General features: G+C 29.2%; 1 protein-coding gene and 2 long non-coding RNA genes across 3 annotated transcripts; 1 reads left to right on the top strand and 2 right to left on the bottom strand.

Moving 5' to 3' along the window:
- Positions 1 to 774: 774 nt before the first annotated feature.
- On the bottom strand, positions 775 to 1,504 carry LOC111199464. Its single transcript, XR_002653380.2, has 2 exons — positions 1,067 to 1,504; positions 775 to 990 (listed from the first exon to the last, which is right to left on the bottom strand). It is a non-coding gene; the product is annotated as an uncharacterized LOC111199464 (long non-coding RNA).
- A 5,546-nt stretch (positions 1,505 to 7,050) lies between these two features.
- LOC125576536 lies at positions 7,051 to 9,644 on the top strand. Its single transcript, XR_007314956.1, has 2 exons — positions 7,051 to 8,685; positions 9,211 to 9,644. It is a non-coding gene; the product is annotated as an uncharacterized LOC125576536 (long non-coding RNA).
- Positions 9,645 to 14,088: 4,444 nt separating this feature from the next.
- On the bottom strand, positions 14,089 to 16,471 carry LOC106356457 (auxin-responsive protein SAUR50-like). Its single transcript, XM_013796215.3, has one exon. It carries the CDS (start codon positions 16,360 to 16,362, stop codon positions 15,913 to 15,915), a length of 450 nt encoding a protein of 149 aa, XP_013651669.1. The 5' UTR covers positions 16,363 to 16,471; the 3' UTR covers positions 14,089 to 15,912.
- Between the last annotated feature and the right edge of the window lie 2,403 nt (positions 16,472 to 18,874).

Here is an 18,874-nt window from a genome sequence, read left to right as displayed (position 1 = left end):
GCATAGACCCACTATTCCATTGTTTAAGAGAATCTCCTCTGCTCGTTTACCTATGGTTTCAACTTTTTTACTAATAATATTTGATTGGTCCTTGACGATAGCATTGGCTTCAAGATTAGTCATTCCACTTATCAAATCTCCATCATCCTTACAGAAACAACCATATGAGAGAGACCTTAAACGAACATAGACACATAGTTATTCCATCTCTCATAACATACTACAACTTTCTCCTCTCTTCTCCGAGACCAGGAAGAAGCAAAATTTGAAGATCATACGTCAAATTCAAGCCTATGACCTTGCTCCATGATACTGCATTGGTCTCCTGATTCTTATTTGTCGCCCATATCTCAGTTTTTGAAGTATTATACTGATGTAATAACACCAAAAGCTTCTCTTAACAGTAAGAGCTGAGATTTTTTTTTTTTTGAAAAATCAAACGTGAGAAGGATCCCCAAGTTGCATTCCTCATGTTTCATTTGTAGCAAACATGTTAATTGCACGCATTGGGAAAACCATAAAAGTAATCCAGGAACCAACCTTAAGAGATATCACCATCAGGATCTTTTCATGAACCAAAATTAAACTCGTAGACGCCATCTCTTTGATACCACAATAAAATTGTAGCCAACCAGAAATTAAATAAGAAACAAAGATGTAAGAAAGTTGCAGAGAACTGCATTATTGATTAAGAAACAGCTGGAGATTATAATTAGCTCTGGTAATAAAAACTCCACTTGTCTTCTTTACAAAAACAAAGAAAAGAATATTAAGAAACACAAGTAAAATAGCTTCATTCACTAAAAATTGGCACATTTGCTATATTTGTTCTTCCGTTTTACAACTGAAAATATTCAAAAGTAGAACACAAAGTTGATAGAACATGAATTTGTGGACTCTAAAGTGATGAAACCAATGATCACACCTTGATCATGTCTCCCCAGCCTCCTGGACGTCATTAACTCATAGAGCCAGTTGTTACTTCCTCTCCTAGCCACAATCCAGGAAAAAAGAGTCGGCAACCAATAATGAAAATGTTAAGCAACAAAGAAAGCTGGGAACTTACATTCATTCGATTCTGAAAAGTTCTTTGGTATCTTCTTTGGTCTTGGAGGAGGTTTTTCCCAACGCAGGCTGTGAAATCTTTTTCGATTTTTCCCTCAACAAAGAAACAGAGAATCTCAGTTTCTATGAATCTCCATCACCACCTCCTTATATACGATTCTGTTTATACCGGAGGATCGAGCCGTAGCTTGCCGTTCCCGGACATCAGACTCTCATCCTCCAGCAACCGCAGGAGATCTCTGAGCGGCCAACAGTGCCGGTCTAACATATTATAATGCCCTAAGCCATTTCAAAAAAATATATATTTATATCTCTATAATATTATTTGAGAAGTCAGTTTCTTATGTGTAGTTTTCATGTTAATTTTAGAGTAGTCAATTACAAAAGTATTCTTAATGAATTGAAAATATTATGTATAATGCCATTATTATAATTTTTTTATTTTATTTTTCTTTTTGTTTCATAATTTTTTGCTTTTAAGTTCCTTTTTTCTTATCATAATATTTTCTTAAACTACTAAAATGTGGAAATTGTATATATATGTATATATATAATTTCGATATTTTATTTAATAACTAATAATGAATATATTTTTAAAGAAGATAATTTTTAAAATATTTTACCTTAAATAATATAATAAATAAAAAAAATAAAATAAAAAAACCAAAATATTTTCTATATATATGTTTAGATCAAAAGATTAAAAGTGGAAACAAAATATTTTTAATAATATAAATCAACCATCTGCTTTATATATTGATAATTTAATATCTTCTTAATGTTACAACTAACTTTAAACTAAATCTATACTATACTAAAAGGGGGATATAACCTCTTTTTAAAGTGTCCACGTAGGCATAAAAAATCGTCCAATCAGATAGTCCGAAGTTGCCACGTCATCTCATTCATTTTTTCGTAAAAAAAAAATGCAAAGGAAAGGATCGAACCCGGGTTAATATGACATAAATATAGGACAGACACCACTAAGCCATTGAAACTTTCTTGGATACATATACAAGAATAACTAAATATGTAATCACAAACTCTTATGTACATTTACAATAATATGGATTCAACTTTCAAGACTCCGATACTTTGTTTTGTACAAAAAAATAAGTAAGTGAGTAAGCTAATATATTATTTGAAAGTGTGAGAACATTGACAAATATGAAAAACATAGATTTTTGTTTTCGTGACAAAGTTAGGAATTTTGTAAAAGAAAGTTTAACATATAAATTTTCGTGACAAATATGAAAAAGCATAGATTTTTGTACAATTTTGACAAAACAACTCAAAACACAGTTCTCTAATGTTTTAATAAAATATTATTTAAGGGTGCAATAATTAAATATATCAATTCAATAAATTTTGTAATTTATAGACAAAACAATAACACAACAAATTTTGAAACATTTGTTTAACCTATCGATTTCTTTTCATGAGAATCAAACTAAACAAGATAAAAAAAACAATTATATTTATTTAATTACCATTTTATTCAATTTTGAATAATTTCAAATTGTAATAATGTATCTTTTTGAAGTTACAAAAAAAATAATGTTATTTCTTTATTACACTAGCATTATATATAGATTCCATATACACAAATAAATATAATATAACAACATAAGCTTGCTTTCCCCGATTCATATGAAAACTTTTTAAGTTATCCACCAAAGCAAATTAATTAAATCAATCAAATTGTTAGAATACAACAAATTAATATATAATTTTATTTTAAATTAAATTATTTAAAAAGTGTATTTTCATTAAAAACAAAATAATAAATAAGTAAAACTGATTTGATGGTAATTTTTATGACAAATATATATTATGTAAAAGAAATATAAGCTTAATATGGAAAAAATCTTAAATACAAAAAACTCTAAAATTAACAAAAAAAACTAATAAAAATTAAACTATGATATCAATGGAAAGCTTCTTAGACAAGATTAATAAAATATTTAAACAATAATTAGACAAATTTGATTTTTTTTTCCAGCCAAAAGTTTATTATTAATTAGCATCAGTTATTTCAAGATGTTTAAGAAATGATGAACTTAAATGATATATGAACTATGAATAATAGTACTTTGTAAAGCTGACTTAGATAACACATCTGCACATCATTTCCAGTCCTTTTTGATGCCTAAATTCAATTTTTTCAGAGTAGTTATTCCACAAAGAGATCGTATGAGATATTGTTTTGATATTAAGATTTGTTTCTTGACTATTAAGAAGATTGATAACTGTAAAAATATCTCATTCGAATATTATATGTCTATAACCGAATCCCCAACATGAGACAACTTTGTTTAAAAAGTAAATAATTTCATTTTTCTTATATTAAATAATAAATATATATTATTTACTGATAATAAAAATAAAGTTATTCATCTATCACAAATATCTATGCAAATATGTGAATCAAGTACAACAATCAAACAACATAATGATTTCCACAAAGAAAATTTAAAAAATATATTTACGTTAGATACTCTTATTTTATATTTTTTAAATAATGTAATACAATATTATACATTATTTTTTTAGAATTGAGAAATACATATATATCATTTAGACAAATTAAGCGATAATTAGACAAAATTGATTTTTTTGCCAGCCAAAAGTTTATTATTAATTAGCATCAGTTATTTCAAGATGTTTAAGAAATGATAGACAAAAAAATAGGATGGACATAAATGATATATGAACTATGAATAGTATTTTGTAAAGCTGACTTAGATAAAACATCTGCACATCTATTTTCAGTCCTTTTTGATTTCTAAATTGAATTTCTTCAGAGCAGTTATTCCACAAAGAGATCGTATGACATATTGTTTTGATATTCAGATTTGTTTCTTAACTGTTAAGAAGATTAATAACTGTAAAAATGTCTCTTTCGAATATGATATGTCTATAACCGAGTCCCCAACATGAGAAAAGTAAATAAATTTATTTTTCTTATATTATATAATAAATATATATTATTTACTGATAATTAAAATATAGTTATTCATCTATCACAAATAACTATGCAAATATGTGAATCAAGTACAAAAATCAAACAACATAATGATTTCCATAAAGAAAATTTTAAAAATATATTTATGTTATGTAGTCTTATTTTATATTCTTTAAATAATGTAATACAATATTATACATTATTTTTTTAGAATAGAGAAATACATATAATATCTTATCCGCGCGTAGCGCGGTTAAAAAATCTAGTAACTAATAAGAATTAATAAATTATGTTTGTCAATAGATTCAAAAAAATTTTGGAGGGAGAGATGATGGATGGAAGTAGCAACTAGCAAGCGCAGAGTGAGATGTCATAATAGGTTCACCATATCATTTCCATTTTCATTCTGTTCCGTCACCCTCTTCTTTTTCATTTCTTTTTTTTTGGTCTTGTTGTTTGTAAATAGAAAAGACGTATATTAGAACATTTCCAAAAAACACTCTATAACTTCAAATATGAAGTTTTCTGTTCTCCAAAAAGGAACTTCAAAACTTCAAATTTGAAGTTTTGAAAAGTGAAACTCTATATTTAAAGTTTCACTACTCAAAACTTCAAATTTGAAGTTTCATATTTTATTTGCATTTTGGTCCCTACAATCACACACCACTTTTATGATTCATAAATATTTTCTTGTTTATTGTTTTAATCTTTAAAAAAATATATCTCATAAATATTTTATTTTTTTTTACAGATTTTAAATTTTACACATAAAATTAAATAAAACTTTTAAATAAGGTTTAAAATATTTTAAAATAGATTTAGACAACCATAATGTACGAAACTTAACAAAAAAAATAAAAAGTTACATGAAGACATAACTATTACACAAATTTAAATATTACAACAACACTAATAGTCAGGTAAGTTTGATCCGGAAACTTCAAAATTTTCAAATATTGTCCAATTTTTTTTTTGTGTAACTTAAGATGGTTGTTGTTGTTGTTGTTTTTGATGTATTTTTCGTACAATTTTTTTTTGTTTATATCGAATATATTCACGAGTATTAATATCATCAAAAATAAATTAGTATTTTAGCAATATTGTACGTTTCTATTTTACTTTCTTGTTTCGATCTAATGTATTTACAAGTATCAATATCACCTGATTTCAACAATATTTAGCTCGTAATCTACAAAGTAAAAATGAAGAGAGCCATTTTTACTTCGATATGCACTAATAGATCAAATATGCATTACGAAAATTATTTTATAGAATAATATGGTATTTTGTTTGAAGTTCAATATTAATTAAGTTATTTTTATTTAAATTTTTATATTTTAATAGAATATTTTATTAATTAATATTGTTGTAATATGTTTATATATCTGCTAGTTGTTTACAATATAAGGACCATATTATAAAATACAAATAGTTTTAAAGTTGAGTTTGAAGTTTTGCTTTTAGAGAAGAACACTTTTAAACTTCAAATATAAAGTTTTGGAAACTTTAAAATAAAGTTTCTTTTGGGAGATGTTCTTAGTGTCTACATGGACTATTTCGTTTTCAATTAACGAATATAATTAAAAACTAAACTAAAGTGATTGAGATATTTATTGCGCCGGGTGGTTGCAATAATGGACATAAATAATTTTGTGTTTGGTCGGTAATTAGTAGAGTTTATTTCTGTGTGCAAAGATATGCTTGCTTAATCAAGGGGAATAAGGTCGATTAAACCCTCAAGTATCAAACATTGGCTAAAAAAACACCAAGCTCTTTTCTTTCCAAATAAACCATTGACAACGCCAAATAACCTTCCCGATGTCAACGTTAAGTGTCCCGTTAATAAATAAAAATTGTTAAGTTTATATTTTGTTTTCAAATCTTCTAACAACGTGAACTTTAGAATCTGTTTGGCTCTTTCCAGTGCCGGTCTAATATATTATCGTGCCCTAAGCCATTTCAAAAAAATATGTATTTATATCTCTATAATATTATTTGAGAAGTCAGTTTCTTATGTATAGTTTTCATGTTAATTTTAGAGTAGTCAATTACAAAAGTATTCTTAATGAATTGAAAATATTATGTATAATACCATTATTATAATTTTTTTTATTTTATTTTCCTTTTTGTTTCATAATTTTTTGCTTTTAATTTCCTTTTTTTTATCATAATATTTTCTTAAACTACTAAAATATGAAAATTGTATATATATATATATATATAATTTCGATATTTTATTTAATAACTAATAATGAATATATTTTTTAAAGAAGATAATTTTTAAAATATTTTACCTTAAATAATATAATAAATAATAAAATAAAATAAAACAACCAAAAATATTTTCTATATATATGTTTAGATCAAAAGATTAAAAGTGTAAACAAAATATTTTTAATAATATAAATCAACCATCTGCTTTATATATTGATAATTTAATATCTTCTTAATGTTACAACTAACTATAAACTAAATAACTAATAAGAATTAATAAATTATGTTTGTCAATAGATTCAAAAATTATATTTTCTAAAATAATACAGTTTTAATTTATTTTTAATATTTTATCAAAAGGATACATAATAAATGAAAAAAATTACAAAGATATATTTACAAATCTAAAATAAAAAATGAAATTTTAATAACATTTAATATGATTTTAGCTATTTAAAATTCAAATAGTTGTAGTAAAAATTCGACTTAGTAAACCCCAAAAATAAATAAGTAAATCAATGAAATTTTTAAACCTAGATTGCATATATAACTAAAATAAATATATTATTTAAACACTATTTACATATGATATATATATATATATATATATATATATATATATATATATATATATATATATTTTCAAATAAGATAAAATTTCTAAATAAAAGAAAATAACTAATAATTTTTATAATGATATATATATATATATATATATATTAATTAAAAATTAAGTAATTATTAATTATTTTGTATATATTTATATCTTTGCATGAGCATAGAAAAATCACCTAGTTTATATATAATCCAAAATCATATAACATCAGTAATAGAAATAAATAAACTTCCATTAAACAATCAAGTTTCACAAAAGGTTTGTAAGGAAACAAAAATAATCGAATAGAAAATACTTATTAACGAAATATCGATCTTTTTGCTTCTTTTCCTTCAAATCACTACTTAAACTTATGTAGTCAAGTTTTTCAAAAATAACAGTCTCAACTAACTATCATTAAGATTGGTGAACACAAAAGAAGAGCAAACTCGTAACGACTCGTAATAATGTCAACACGTGATACTGCTCTCATCATAATTTTTTAGTTTTTATAAAAATTTAGAAATTAATAAATTAGTCACGTATCTCTCGTCAATACGAAGATTATGATCTAAGAATTGAAGCAATAGAAAATAAATTGGGAAAATGGCAGAAAATAAAGAGACAACACGAAAAACATTTAGTAGCTAACTTTTAATTAGGGTTTTAGTTGTCTAAAATAGAAATTAACAAATATATTTGTTAATACAAGTTTATAAATATTGCTAAAGGATCCGACAAATGTTTATTCTGATTAATTATTCCCACAAATATTGTTTTAGCTAAGAAAACCTTACAAATCTTAATTATTTGTAAAAAGCAAAAAAAAAAAAAAACTAAAATATGTCCCATTAACAACAAAAACATATGCTCTTGTAAAATTTTCTGCCCTAAGCCATAGCTTCACCCGCTTATGCCATAGACCAGCCCTGGCGGCCAATCGGGCAACAAAGAAGAAGTAGGAAAGGAATTATAAGAGAGCGATGAATTTCACCTAAACTTACCTCCTTATTTATAGGTTAGAATTATAGCTCACCAATTGACTTAACGTATTTACTAAATGCTATACAATAGCCATTGTTATTTGGGCATTAAAAAGGCCTTACAAAAGTTGGTATATATAACAAGTAATAGAAACTCAAGAGAATGTAAATTATCCTTTCTTTTGTTGAAACTCGAGAGAATGTAGATTATCCTTTCTTTTGCTGCAAGAGATATTTTGTTATCTATTGTAGGCTTTCAAAGCAAGATATAAGGTAAAGTGGACTAGGCTTAAAATAGACAAACCCAAGGAAAAGCTTACAGAGAAAAAATAATATGTTAGTCTTAATAACCAAATAATTATTACCTGTAAGGTTTTTCATTCACACAACCATAATGTTACGGGAGGGCAGGTCCAGTTAAATCGAACTGAATAGAACTAATTTTCATGTGGTTTAAGGAAAAAGAAAAATCCATGTGGTTTGAGATATTTCTTGTTTGATCCATGTCTTTAAAACTACAATTCAAAAGATAAAAAACCACTAAAACTTGGTCACAGAAAAAAAAAACCTTTGAGAGAAAACCCTAGAGCTACCGCAAGAGAAAAAGAGTGTTCATTGGTCTTACCTTCTCCGGTATCCGGCGACCTTCGTCCGTGCTGTGAGAAGGTCCTTAGTCTAGTATAGTGTCGTTTGTAGGCTGAGAAGAGGCTTCCAAGAAACAGGGGAGTTGGAGATAAGGGACTCGATGTCGATCTCTTCCTGTCGATTGCTTAGGCTGATTGACTACATCCGAAGCTTTTTCTGCTGTGCAGTGCAGGTTATACCGGCTATGATGTGGGGTGGTACTTCTTCCATCGGTTCAGGTGAGGCAAAGCTAAAGTATTTCTATGGTGGTCTGTTGTGTCTCTCCTGGTTTCTTGACTCTTCCAGTGTGTATTGAAAACTCTCTGTTTCACATAGGTTTTAAGCTTTGTTCTGTCTTAGCCTAGATCTAAGTTCAAAACCTCTCGATATAAGTTCGGTTCTGTGTCAAGGTCGGCGCTTGTGGGTCGTTCTTGTGGAGCTTCAGTCTGAGGTTTCTTCATGGAGACAACTTGAGCGAGTGTAGCGAATTTAGATTTAGGGGTTTGGTGTTTTGTTTTGAGAGATTTGTGGAGTGTGTTTGGTCTGATGGTTTTGTTGGGAGTTATCATTTTCTGCTTTTTACGGTAGAGTTTCTCTGCCATGGAAGTTGGTTTTGCTCTGTCTCCTTTGAGGTTTCTAGCTCTTAATGGTGGTTATCCTTGGTATACCCTCGTTGTTAGTCCTCTGGTCTTGGTTTTGTTCTCTTCAGTCGGTGAAACTCCGGGGCTGAGATGTAATGTAGTTCCTTGATTTGAAACCAACAGGTTTTCCGGATTACTTGGTAAGGAATTGTGGAGCCATAGCTCAATTGCATGCAATCTTTGAGTAGTTAATTACCAACCGCGTCTTCTTTAGCTGCTCGGGTTGAAGATTGGTTCTATGTGGCTTCTTGTAGAGGAAGAAATTTTATGTGTGGTGGTTGAACGTGCTGCACTGGTGAAAACGTTATAGGAGATCATCTTCCAACTCAGATAATTAAGCTTGCATCGCTTTTTCTTTCATATATGCTTTCGGCCGTTTAGCTTTTCCATTTTTGAAATTCTTCGCTTATCTCCCTATGCTCCTTATCAACTTCTCTTCTTCTTTTAGTTTAGCGTATGTTTTAGTGGATGTATCAAACTTTGTCTCCGGATGGTGCATATCACCATGCTGGCTTATGGTTCCGGAAAGGTTCCAACACTTTTGTTGGCTTTGTGAACTACCTTGTTCAAGTTAATATTAATCCATCAAATGACAAAAAAAAAGGATAAAAAACACTATACACATCAACAGAAACCAAACCAGCTGAGAGCCATGCGACTACTAATAGCATATGTAAGCGACAAAAAAATGCCCTCATTTATAAAGAAAAAATGTCTTAAAATTAGTCACTTCTAAAATACCAACACACTAAATAATAGTTCTAAAACATATTTTGTCTAATTTTCTTCTCTATGAATTCACTGACTGGACTTTCAAAATCAATTTTTCTTAAAAGTTTTCTTTCGATAGATAAAATAGTTAAATCCCTAATATTTCTTGTAACATAGTTGAACGAAATAAAATTTTATCAGCTTTAGCTCTGAAATATATCCTCTCAAAAGATGTAACCGATGATATCTTTCTATCACTCCGTTGATGTCTTTGTTCGGTGACATCTTTTCAACGTATGAAATTGTGATTGTTATCCACAGTTTGGAAAAATAAATGAAAATTACTGAAGGTAGATAAATAAATAGTTGGAAATAAGAAAATATAAGGGATAGTTTTACCTTAATTAGAGTGGTCTGTAAGAGAAAGTGAGATGAAACTACTTTATTAATATGATTTGAACCTTCAAAACAGGTTCGTGAAAGGAAGACGTAAGTCGGCTAAATTGTTTTGTTACCTAGAATTTTTGTAAAATTAATCTTTTTAGATTTGTCACTAAACTATAACTTTAATTAGTGAACTAATGGATTAATCAATGTCTTTCTTTGCTGTGGTCCATATTTTGTGTATAAATATTTATAAAATTTATACTTAAGCCCATATAAACAAATATTATTACTTCAAATTAGTAATGGTTCAGTATATGTTATTAAGTGTTTTTGAAAAAGTGACGTCCTAAGAGCATCTCCAAAATATTTATAAATTAGATTTAAATATTTTAAATTAGATTTAGACATTAATAATATACAAAAAACTTAATAAAAAGAATTTAAAAAATTACATGAAGACATAACTATTACACAAATTTAAATATTACAACAACACTAATAGTCAGGTAAGTTTGATCCGGAACCTTTAAAATTTTCAAATATTTTCCAATTTTTTTTGTGTAACTGAAGATGGTTGTTGTTGTTGTAATTTTGATGTCCTTTTCGTACAATTATTTCTTGTTCATATCGAATATATTCACAAATATTAATATCATCGAAAAGAAATTAGTCTTTTAGCAATATTTTATGTTTCTCTTTTACTTTCTTGTTCTGATCTAATGTATTTACAAGTATCAATATCACCTAATTTCAACAACTTTTAGCTCGTAATCTACAAAGTAAAAAGTAGGAGAGCCATTTTTACTTCGAAATGCACTAATAGATTATATATGCATTACGAAAATCATTTTATTTAATAATATGATATTTTGTTTGAATTTTAATATTAATTAAGTCATTTTTATTTAATTTTTTATATTTTAATAGAATATTTTATTAATTAATATTGTTGTAATATATTTATATATGTGCTAGTTATTTACAAAAGTGTTATGAATTTAAATTAGTTATGACAAATATAAGGACTATATTATAAAATACAAATAGTTATGAACTTGAGTTTAAAACTTTGATTTTCGAGAAGAACATTTTTAAACTTCAAATATAGAGTTTAAGAAATTCTAAAATAGTATTTTTTTTTTGTAGAGCTGCTCTGAGCCAATGTTTTTTTTTTTGGTTAAGGGAAGCACGGCTGAACACTCAATTTTGATTATGTTTTTATTTCCATGTCATTTTCATGAATGACAGCTAAAGTAATAAGTCATTTCCAATATTGCTCACCCCTACTGGTCACATACAATTTAGGTCTAGATTCGTTCTTTAAAAACCTAAACAATGGGCTTTCAATCGACAAGACCTGCAAGAAATCCAAAAACTAATGTAATTGACAACCATTTCCTCAGTTGCCAACCAAAGTGACATATCTTACCTTCCTCAGTCTTTGGTTTTCCCTCAAAAAGTTTCTGACCTTTTAAATAAAAAGTTGGTAGAACTACAAAGACATGCACTCAGTGAAGCAAACCTATTTCTGTATTGTGACTTTTCAGGGTTTGGGGTGGTTTTCTTCACTTGTTCGTTTTCAATCCTTTTTGGTACATCAAACCTTTATATATATATGCTAATGATATACATGGGGTATAAGGTCTATAATGGTCATAGAGTTTGGTATGTGTAAATGTTATACTCGTTTGATAAACTTAGAAAAAGTGAGAGTTGTGTAAGAGTTACTCGAAATAATTCCCCTATGGAAATATAAGCCACATAAGATCAACCCAATATAAATATATATCTTGTGATTGTCTTATAGTTATTTAAATTCCCAAATGAAACTCCTCGGTCCCGCTTCTGATCAGCCTGTAACAAATCAATACGATTTTATATGTGTACCATTCTATAAGAACCTTCTTTATATAAGGTTGAAAAACAAACATACCTTTTATTTATTCTAGTACTCAGAAATTCTTACTGATGTTCTAATTAACATTTCTAGTTTCATCTCAGTCTCTCTGTCATATTTTGGCTTAACTCGATGAGAAATAATATATTGAATCCATAATCCATCGATCCAACTCTATTAAGTTCAGCTAGATGGAAGACGATTTGCGAATCATATAAAAATTATTACAACTAAACCAAGATACGCTTTGTAAAAGAATAAGACTCTAATCGCGTAAGATAAGAGACAAAAGGGCCGCTGGTTTCAGTTTTATCTACACCCTCATACGTACCCACCGGAATAAGCCTTAATCATAATTTCTAATGGTTTCTTTCACTTTCAAAATTTCAAATCAAACTCTAAAATGCATGAACATGAACTTCTCTGCATGTTGCTCTAGTTGGAATTTAAAAAGTTGCAAGTATCTTTTTTATAATATTCAGTATCACATTATATATATTAAATCATTAGAAGAAGAAAAACAAAAACAAGATAACTGTATGGAATGAACGCAAAGGAGCTTGAATGGGCACTCGCTCAAAAAGCATCTAATTTTTCCCTAAACACCCAATTCTTTAGTTTTTCCAAAAAATAAGTTATACTCATAGTGTATAAGTTATGTGATTGGATTGATAGGCTCCCAATTGGTTTCTCTTCGTTGTTCTTTCAAAGAATTTTCTCGTCCTTTCTGTCAACCAAAAAATACAATTAATTAAGTTTCTGTCTAATAATTTTCTCATGAAACTATTTACACGAATCCACTAATAACGTATCTCATAAAACTCTATAATTCTAAATTATTTTCACCCTTATATATTCATGTCACTCCAAGTGGCGGTACAATGTTTCCACATATACAGAGGGGCCTGTAGATATTTATGTATATATTGATAAATTTATAGTTCTGTAAAGTATTCTCTTTATCTTTTTTCGGGGGAGGTAATTTGAAAGTACAAAAAAATGTTAGAGCATATGCCAGATATCATATATTTGTGGGGTTTAGGATGGAGACAGGGTCATTTTCATATATACATATATAACATTATCATAACTTTTAGAAAGTATTATAACACATTTTCTCACTAAGTGCATTTCCTTTTCAAATCTTTACAATCTTAGGTGTAACTGAAAACAGGTAGCTGATATTTCCATATCTAATCTACCGATTCTTTGCCAAAAGAATGAAAAATCAAATACTCAGTTGAAACGTATATGAAATGACTTTGAATCCAAATGAGTTTTTTTCTTTTGTTACTGAAAAACGCACTGCATAAGTGAATATGAATAATTAAACAGACTTTAGACTTCTTAGAATTTATTTAAATGAAGTAGTAAAAATTGATCAAATCAAATTTTCTACAAAAAGAAAAAAAAATTGATCAAATCCCGTAAAATTATTACACTTTCCACTCACCAATTATCTGTTTGACCACCACATTTACTTCGTACTGACCTTAGTGATTTCCATATGCTTGTTCCACATCTATCAAATTACTCATGCCGCCGCAACTATTCGATTTATAGTTGTAACTATTTCTCATCAAGTAAATATAAGGTACTTCTTACCAAAAAAAAAAGTAAATATAAGGTACTGATCAGTTAAAGAAAAAAAAGAAAAAATATAAGGTACTGATGTCTATAAAAAACTACGCAAATATTTTTTTTTTTTTATCAACACGCAAATATTTCTTTACTTAAGAGAAGATGCTGCACTCTACAGTGGTAACAGTACTGAATAAAATGATAAATTAGATTTTTATTATCAAGTTAAACATAACTCTTCTCTTCACATAAACATAGACATAAGACCTGTTTTATAAATATACTATGGGAGAGACGAGGTAATAATTTAAGTTACCTTCTAGCTTCTAGCATTAGTTTAGGAGTTGTAATTTTTTTTCCAGATAATGTTAATTAGATTAACAATCTTTTTTTTTTTTTGTCAACATTCTCTTTCATTAGAGAGACCCAGATGGGCAGAGTACATGAGAATTACAAACGACCCATTTATATATAACAACAGACTCGAATAAAGTATAAGCCCAAATTATTAGGCCCATATTTAACCTAATAACTATGAGTTTTCTTCGATCTTGTTACTATTCCACGCAGCTTCCAAAGAGATAAGTCTAGACACGTGTCTTTTTCTTCTTTTGCATGAGACTTCAAGCGGTTGAAGCAGACACGCTCCCTAACGCGCCACCGCATGGAAAGAAAAGATCCAGGATGCAACTCCGCCGGCAAAAACACGATATGCTCAAGCTTCATTGCTGGGCACGCTTATGAATTCCCCCTGCCTTTACTCTTTCGCCTAAACCATCATCTTCAGGGAAACTTCCATCACCATCGGATATTAAAACTGAGAATTCTCAGTCATTTCAATAAACGATTTTTATCGGACCACCTTCAGTTAAAGAAGATGCCGATTCATCTAAATCGTCATTTGAAACAGCCAAGATCAATCCAACATCACTTCTTCCTTGCTATTAGGATACTTTGCTCTAGCCGATTTATCGGCCCTACTTTTGAGTGAGCAAAGATTGATTCCTTTAAAAGAGGAGTAAGTGCAAATCCGAGAAAGCTAAGAAGCCGCCACCTTAGACAAATGGAATCTGAGTATGAATTGCGAAAGAGGAGTATTGTATATACATACGCCTCCATTGAAGAACAACAAAGATAACCTTGAAGACTTGCTTCAACGGAGGTTGAGACACCACAAAATCGCCACCGCGAAAATACTACAACTTCGCCACCGCGAAAACTAGATCCGCTAAACCGGAATATTATACATAAGAAACAAAAAACAAAAGGGTTGGTGGTGACCGACGACGTTAACCGCCGCCGATCACCTAACTCGCAATCTTTATCGGGAAGTTTCTTAGAGAGAAGGTAGAGGAAATTTTCTAGAGAGAGACAATTAGATTAACAATCTAAAGTACACAGTTTCGGAGGTTCCTTAAGAAATCATTTTAACATTAATTAAATTCAAGTGAATGATTATGTGTACCATAGACTGTACTTTTTACTTCCTACCAAAAAAAAAAGACTGTACTTTTTACTGGGATGGAGAAAGTGAAGACAAAAGAAGAAGACGTTGAGCACAGTCAGGCGAAATAGGGCTAATAGTCTTTCCTTCACATGGCCTTGGTCGGATACACTATTTTTAATTCATAAAATATACTTATCGCTCGTTGAACTTTTTATATATTTGAAACTAAAAAACCGTGCAAAATTATGGTTATAAGAATTTTTAATGTATTATATTAATTGATGATAAATTGTATTTTTTAAAAAATTAAAATTCAAACCAAATTAAGTTTGTATGGTATGTTATCTCGTTGCGATTACTCCAAGAAGTATAGTGATTTTTTAAAGTAATTAGCACAAAATTCGATTGTAATAAAATTACGGAATGACATAGAAAGTTGACAAATACTCAAATCAGATAAACCAAATGTTTATTTGTCTTATTTACATTTACAGTCTTGAATATGAGTTCGAACCCGGGATGACATCGGTGGAACGACTCATCCCCACCTTTTAAACCGCCATCTCCTTCTCAATCCGTAACCTCGTCCATCTCGACTCAGTGAGTAACTCGGCCCATATAAATAAATATTTAGTAAACAAAAAAAAAACCCTGATCCCGATTAAAATTAGCACCACCCGAACCGGTGGTAACTCAGCGGAGTCATTGACGATTTTATTACAAAACTCGTCTGCTTCCTTTCACGTGGCGACCAACTCATTTCGAGTCAAACTGAATCAGAAATCGTACGAACCAACACTCTTCACCATACGACTTTCTCGACGACGGCGGCGTGAAGCAACGGCCTAGATTCGATCAACATGCTTTTGATTCCTCCGTGGCATTTCTGAAGATCGTCGGGACAAGTAAACCGGCTTGACCGGGAAGAATCAGACCGGGAAATGAACCGGATCGCTTCCTCGAAAACCGATTCTTCGCAGGGGATAACCAACGGTCCCTGGTTCGCGAAACCGAACTCTTCCTCGGCTTGGACAAGCAGATTACTCAGGATTGGGTGGTTCAGGTACGACGCGCGCACCACGAATCTCCTGCAACTGCTACCAACACATACCGCCACGTGTCCAGATGGAACATCGGACGGTACACAACGGCTGACTGAAGATAAACGTGCTTTGTTGCGCCATCGCCGGAGCATTTGCTTGAGACTGACAATGTGGCGGATCTTGCTGCATTTTACGAGACCTCCGGCCATTATTTTGGTTCTTTCTCCGGTTTAGTCCAAATCGAAGTATAATCTTTATTTCTTCACGAGAAAGCTAGAGAGAAAATGTCAGGTGGGCTCGTGGGAGGGTTTGAGCATTTGGGAGAGACGAAGTTTATATAGTGAAGGATATACAACTATGCCATTAAGTTTTTGATATAACTACGAAATTGTCCTCTCTGTCTTTTCGAATTAGTGATATGTATTTGGTTAATTCGTATGGTTCGTATTAAAAGTCTTTGTGTTTGATAATTGTGTTACTGAACTGATTATGGAAATAATTACTTTGGCAAATTTGATTAATACATGATAAGATTCGTGTTTTGATGTATCATCGATCACATTATTGACTAAACGTATATATTTTATAATTTTGAACAGTAAAACTGAAAAGACATTTTTTGCTGGCAAACAAACAAAAGGCATTGAATTTGTTGACGAAAAAACAAGACATTAAGATATAAATTATCATTCATAAAAATTGCCACGATAAAACCAAACCTTAACTTTCAGATATTAAGTAAGTTATGTGAGTTCTGTTTCAGATGAAAGTTTGAAACAAGTAAAACCAACACATGGGTGTAGTAGCCAACATGATTTATTAGAATTATTATTCATTTATGATAAGTCTACGCAATTGTTTAAGCTTCTCTCTCGCCACTAGCAGTTAAATGGTAACCGAAGATGCTTTTATTTTGTATACTGGCCAAACAACTTCATTTTATTTTCCAGAAAATATATGTTTTTTTATTAGACTTATTCTTACGTCCACCCCTAGGATGAACTTTTAGGTTCACCAACCAATAGGATTGTTTTATTTTATATTAGATATCTTTTAAAAAAGGAAATAAAATATTGTCAAATTATATTATGTTTTTAAAATTAAAAAGTAAAAAAAAAGGTAATAATTACAAAAAAAATATTTTACGACGTCAGCATAACATTAAACCCTAAACCCTAAATTCTAATCCCTAAACCCTTAATCCTAAACCCTTGGATAAACCCTAAACTCTAGGATAAATCCAAAACTCTAAATCAAAATCACTATACACTAAAACATTCAAGCGTTTAAGGTTTAGGATTTTAGTATTTTTTATTTAGAGTTTAGGATTTATCCAAGGGTTTAGGGTTTACCCAAGAGTTTAGGGTTTACCCAAGGGTTTAGGATTTATCCAAGGGTTTAGGGTTTATCCAAGGGTTTAGGGTTTATGATTTAGGGTTTAGGAATTAGGATTTAGGGTTTAGTATTTTGTTGAGAACATTAAAAATATATTTTTTTAATTCTTTTTTCTGTAATTATTATCTTTTTTTATTTTAAAAACATAATATAATTTGAGAATATTTTGTTTTTTTTTTTAAAAGATATCGAATTTGAAATAATAAAATCCTATTGGTTGGTGAACCTAGAGGTTCAGCCTAGGGAGTGAACCCAAGAATGACTCAATTCTTATTATACAGAAACTAAACTAATATCAACACGACGTCCCGAAACATTTATTTTTTGGATTTGTCCATGCCCCCATGTGCGGCGATACCCCATCTCAATAGTTTTTTTTATATGGCTTGTGGAAAAAAATATTCTCACAACAACAAGCAGCCAAAGAAAATATGCAAAAACTAATCATTATATCTTAATTTTTAACTAGAGCTTGACCCGCGCATTCGCGCGGGTATTCATTTTTGGTTTGCAAAAAAAAAATATTTATCTTATATAAATGGTAATATATGTTTTTAAAATTTATATATATATATATATATACTAAATAATTATTTAATATATTTCTAAACACAATCATTTTAGAATTTATAATGAATAATTTTATTTTATTTTTTTGACCCGTCAACTGTTACAACCATATTTTTAAAATATAACTCGTGTGTTCGTGCAAATGTATTTTTTATGGATCAAAATTTTAATGTAAAATAAAATGGTTATCTGTTTTTATATTTGATTTATACGATTAAATAATTTAATATTTTATTTAAAATTTTGTGGTTTATATTATGTATTTTTATAACACTTTTATGTTTTTTAGACGTCGTTAATATACCAAAATAAAAATAATCACCCCCGTAATAATAAAATCTTGTTATATTTTTGACATTGATTAAAATCTTGTTATAATAAAATCTTGTTATAATTTATTGTTTACCTAGATTATAGGAAACATTTTTTAAATAAATAAACATAATTTGTTATACTTTATTTTAGGAAAATGCATTAATTAAACTATAAAAGACAAGAATACTAAAAGGTAGGTAAATTTATTATTTCAGTGGCATTCAAATGTAAATAACTTTGAAAACTAAGGGGTAATTTATATTGGTACTTCTCTTTTAATAATAGAGATGTGAATAATAAAAAGTAACTCCATATGCAATTGTTAGTCTCGGTCTAATATGATGCGTCTATCTCTCCAAATTCGATCATCATCATTATATTCCCTACAAATATTATATATCCCTTGCACACTTCACTTATCGATTTACTTGAATATACATG

The sequence above is a fragment of the Brassica napus genome, chromosome A7, assembly GCF_020379485.1.
Source record: "Brassica napus cultivar Da-Ae chromosome A7, Da-Ae, whole genome shotgun sequence".
Classification (NCBI taxonomy): Eukaryota; Viridiplantae; Streptophyta; class Magnoliopsida; order Brassicales; family Brassicaceae; genus Brassica; species Brassica napus.
The sequence above is the reverse complement of the archived record's forward strand: the minus strand, read 5'-3'. Positions and strand labels throughout refer to the sequence as shown.

Coding starts and splice junctions, on each gene's coding strand:
- LOC106356457 (XM_013796215.3), bottom strand. CDS start 16,362: ATGGCCGGAGGTCTCGTAAAATGCAGCAAGATCCGCCACATTGTCAGT.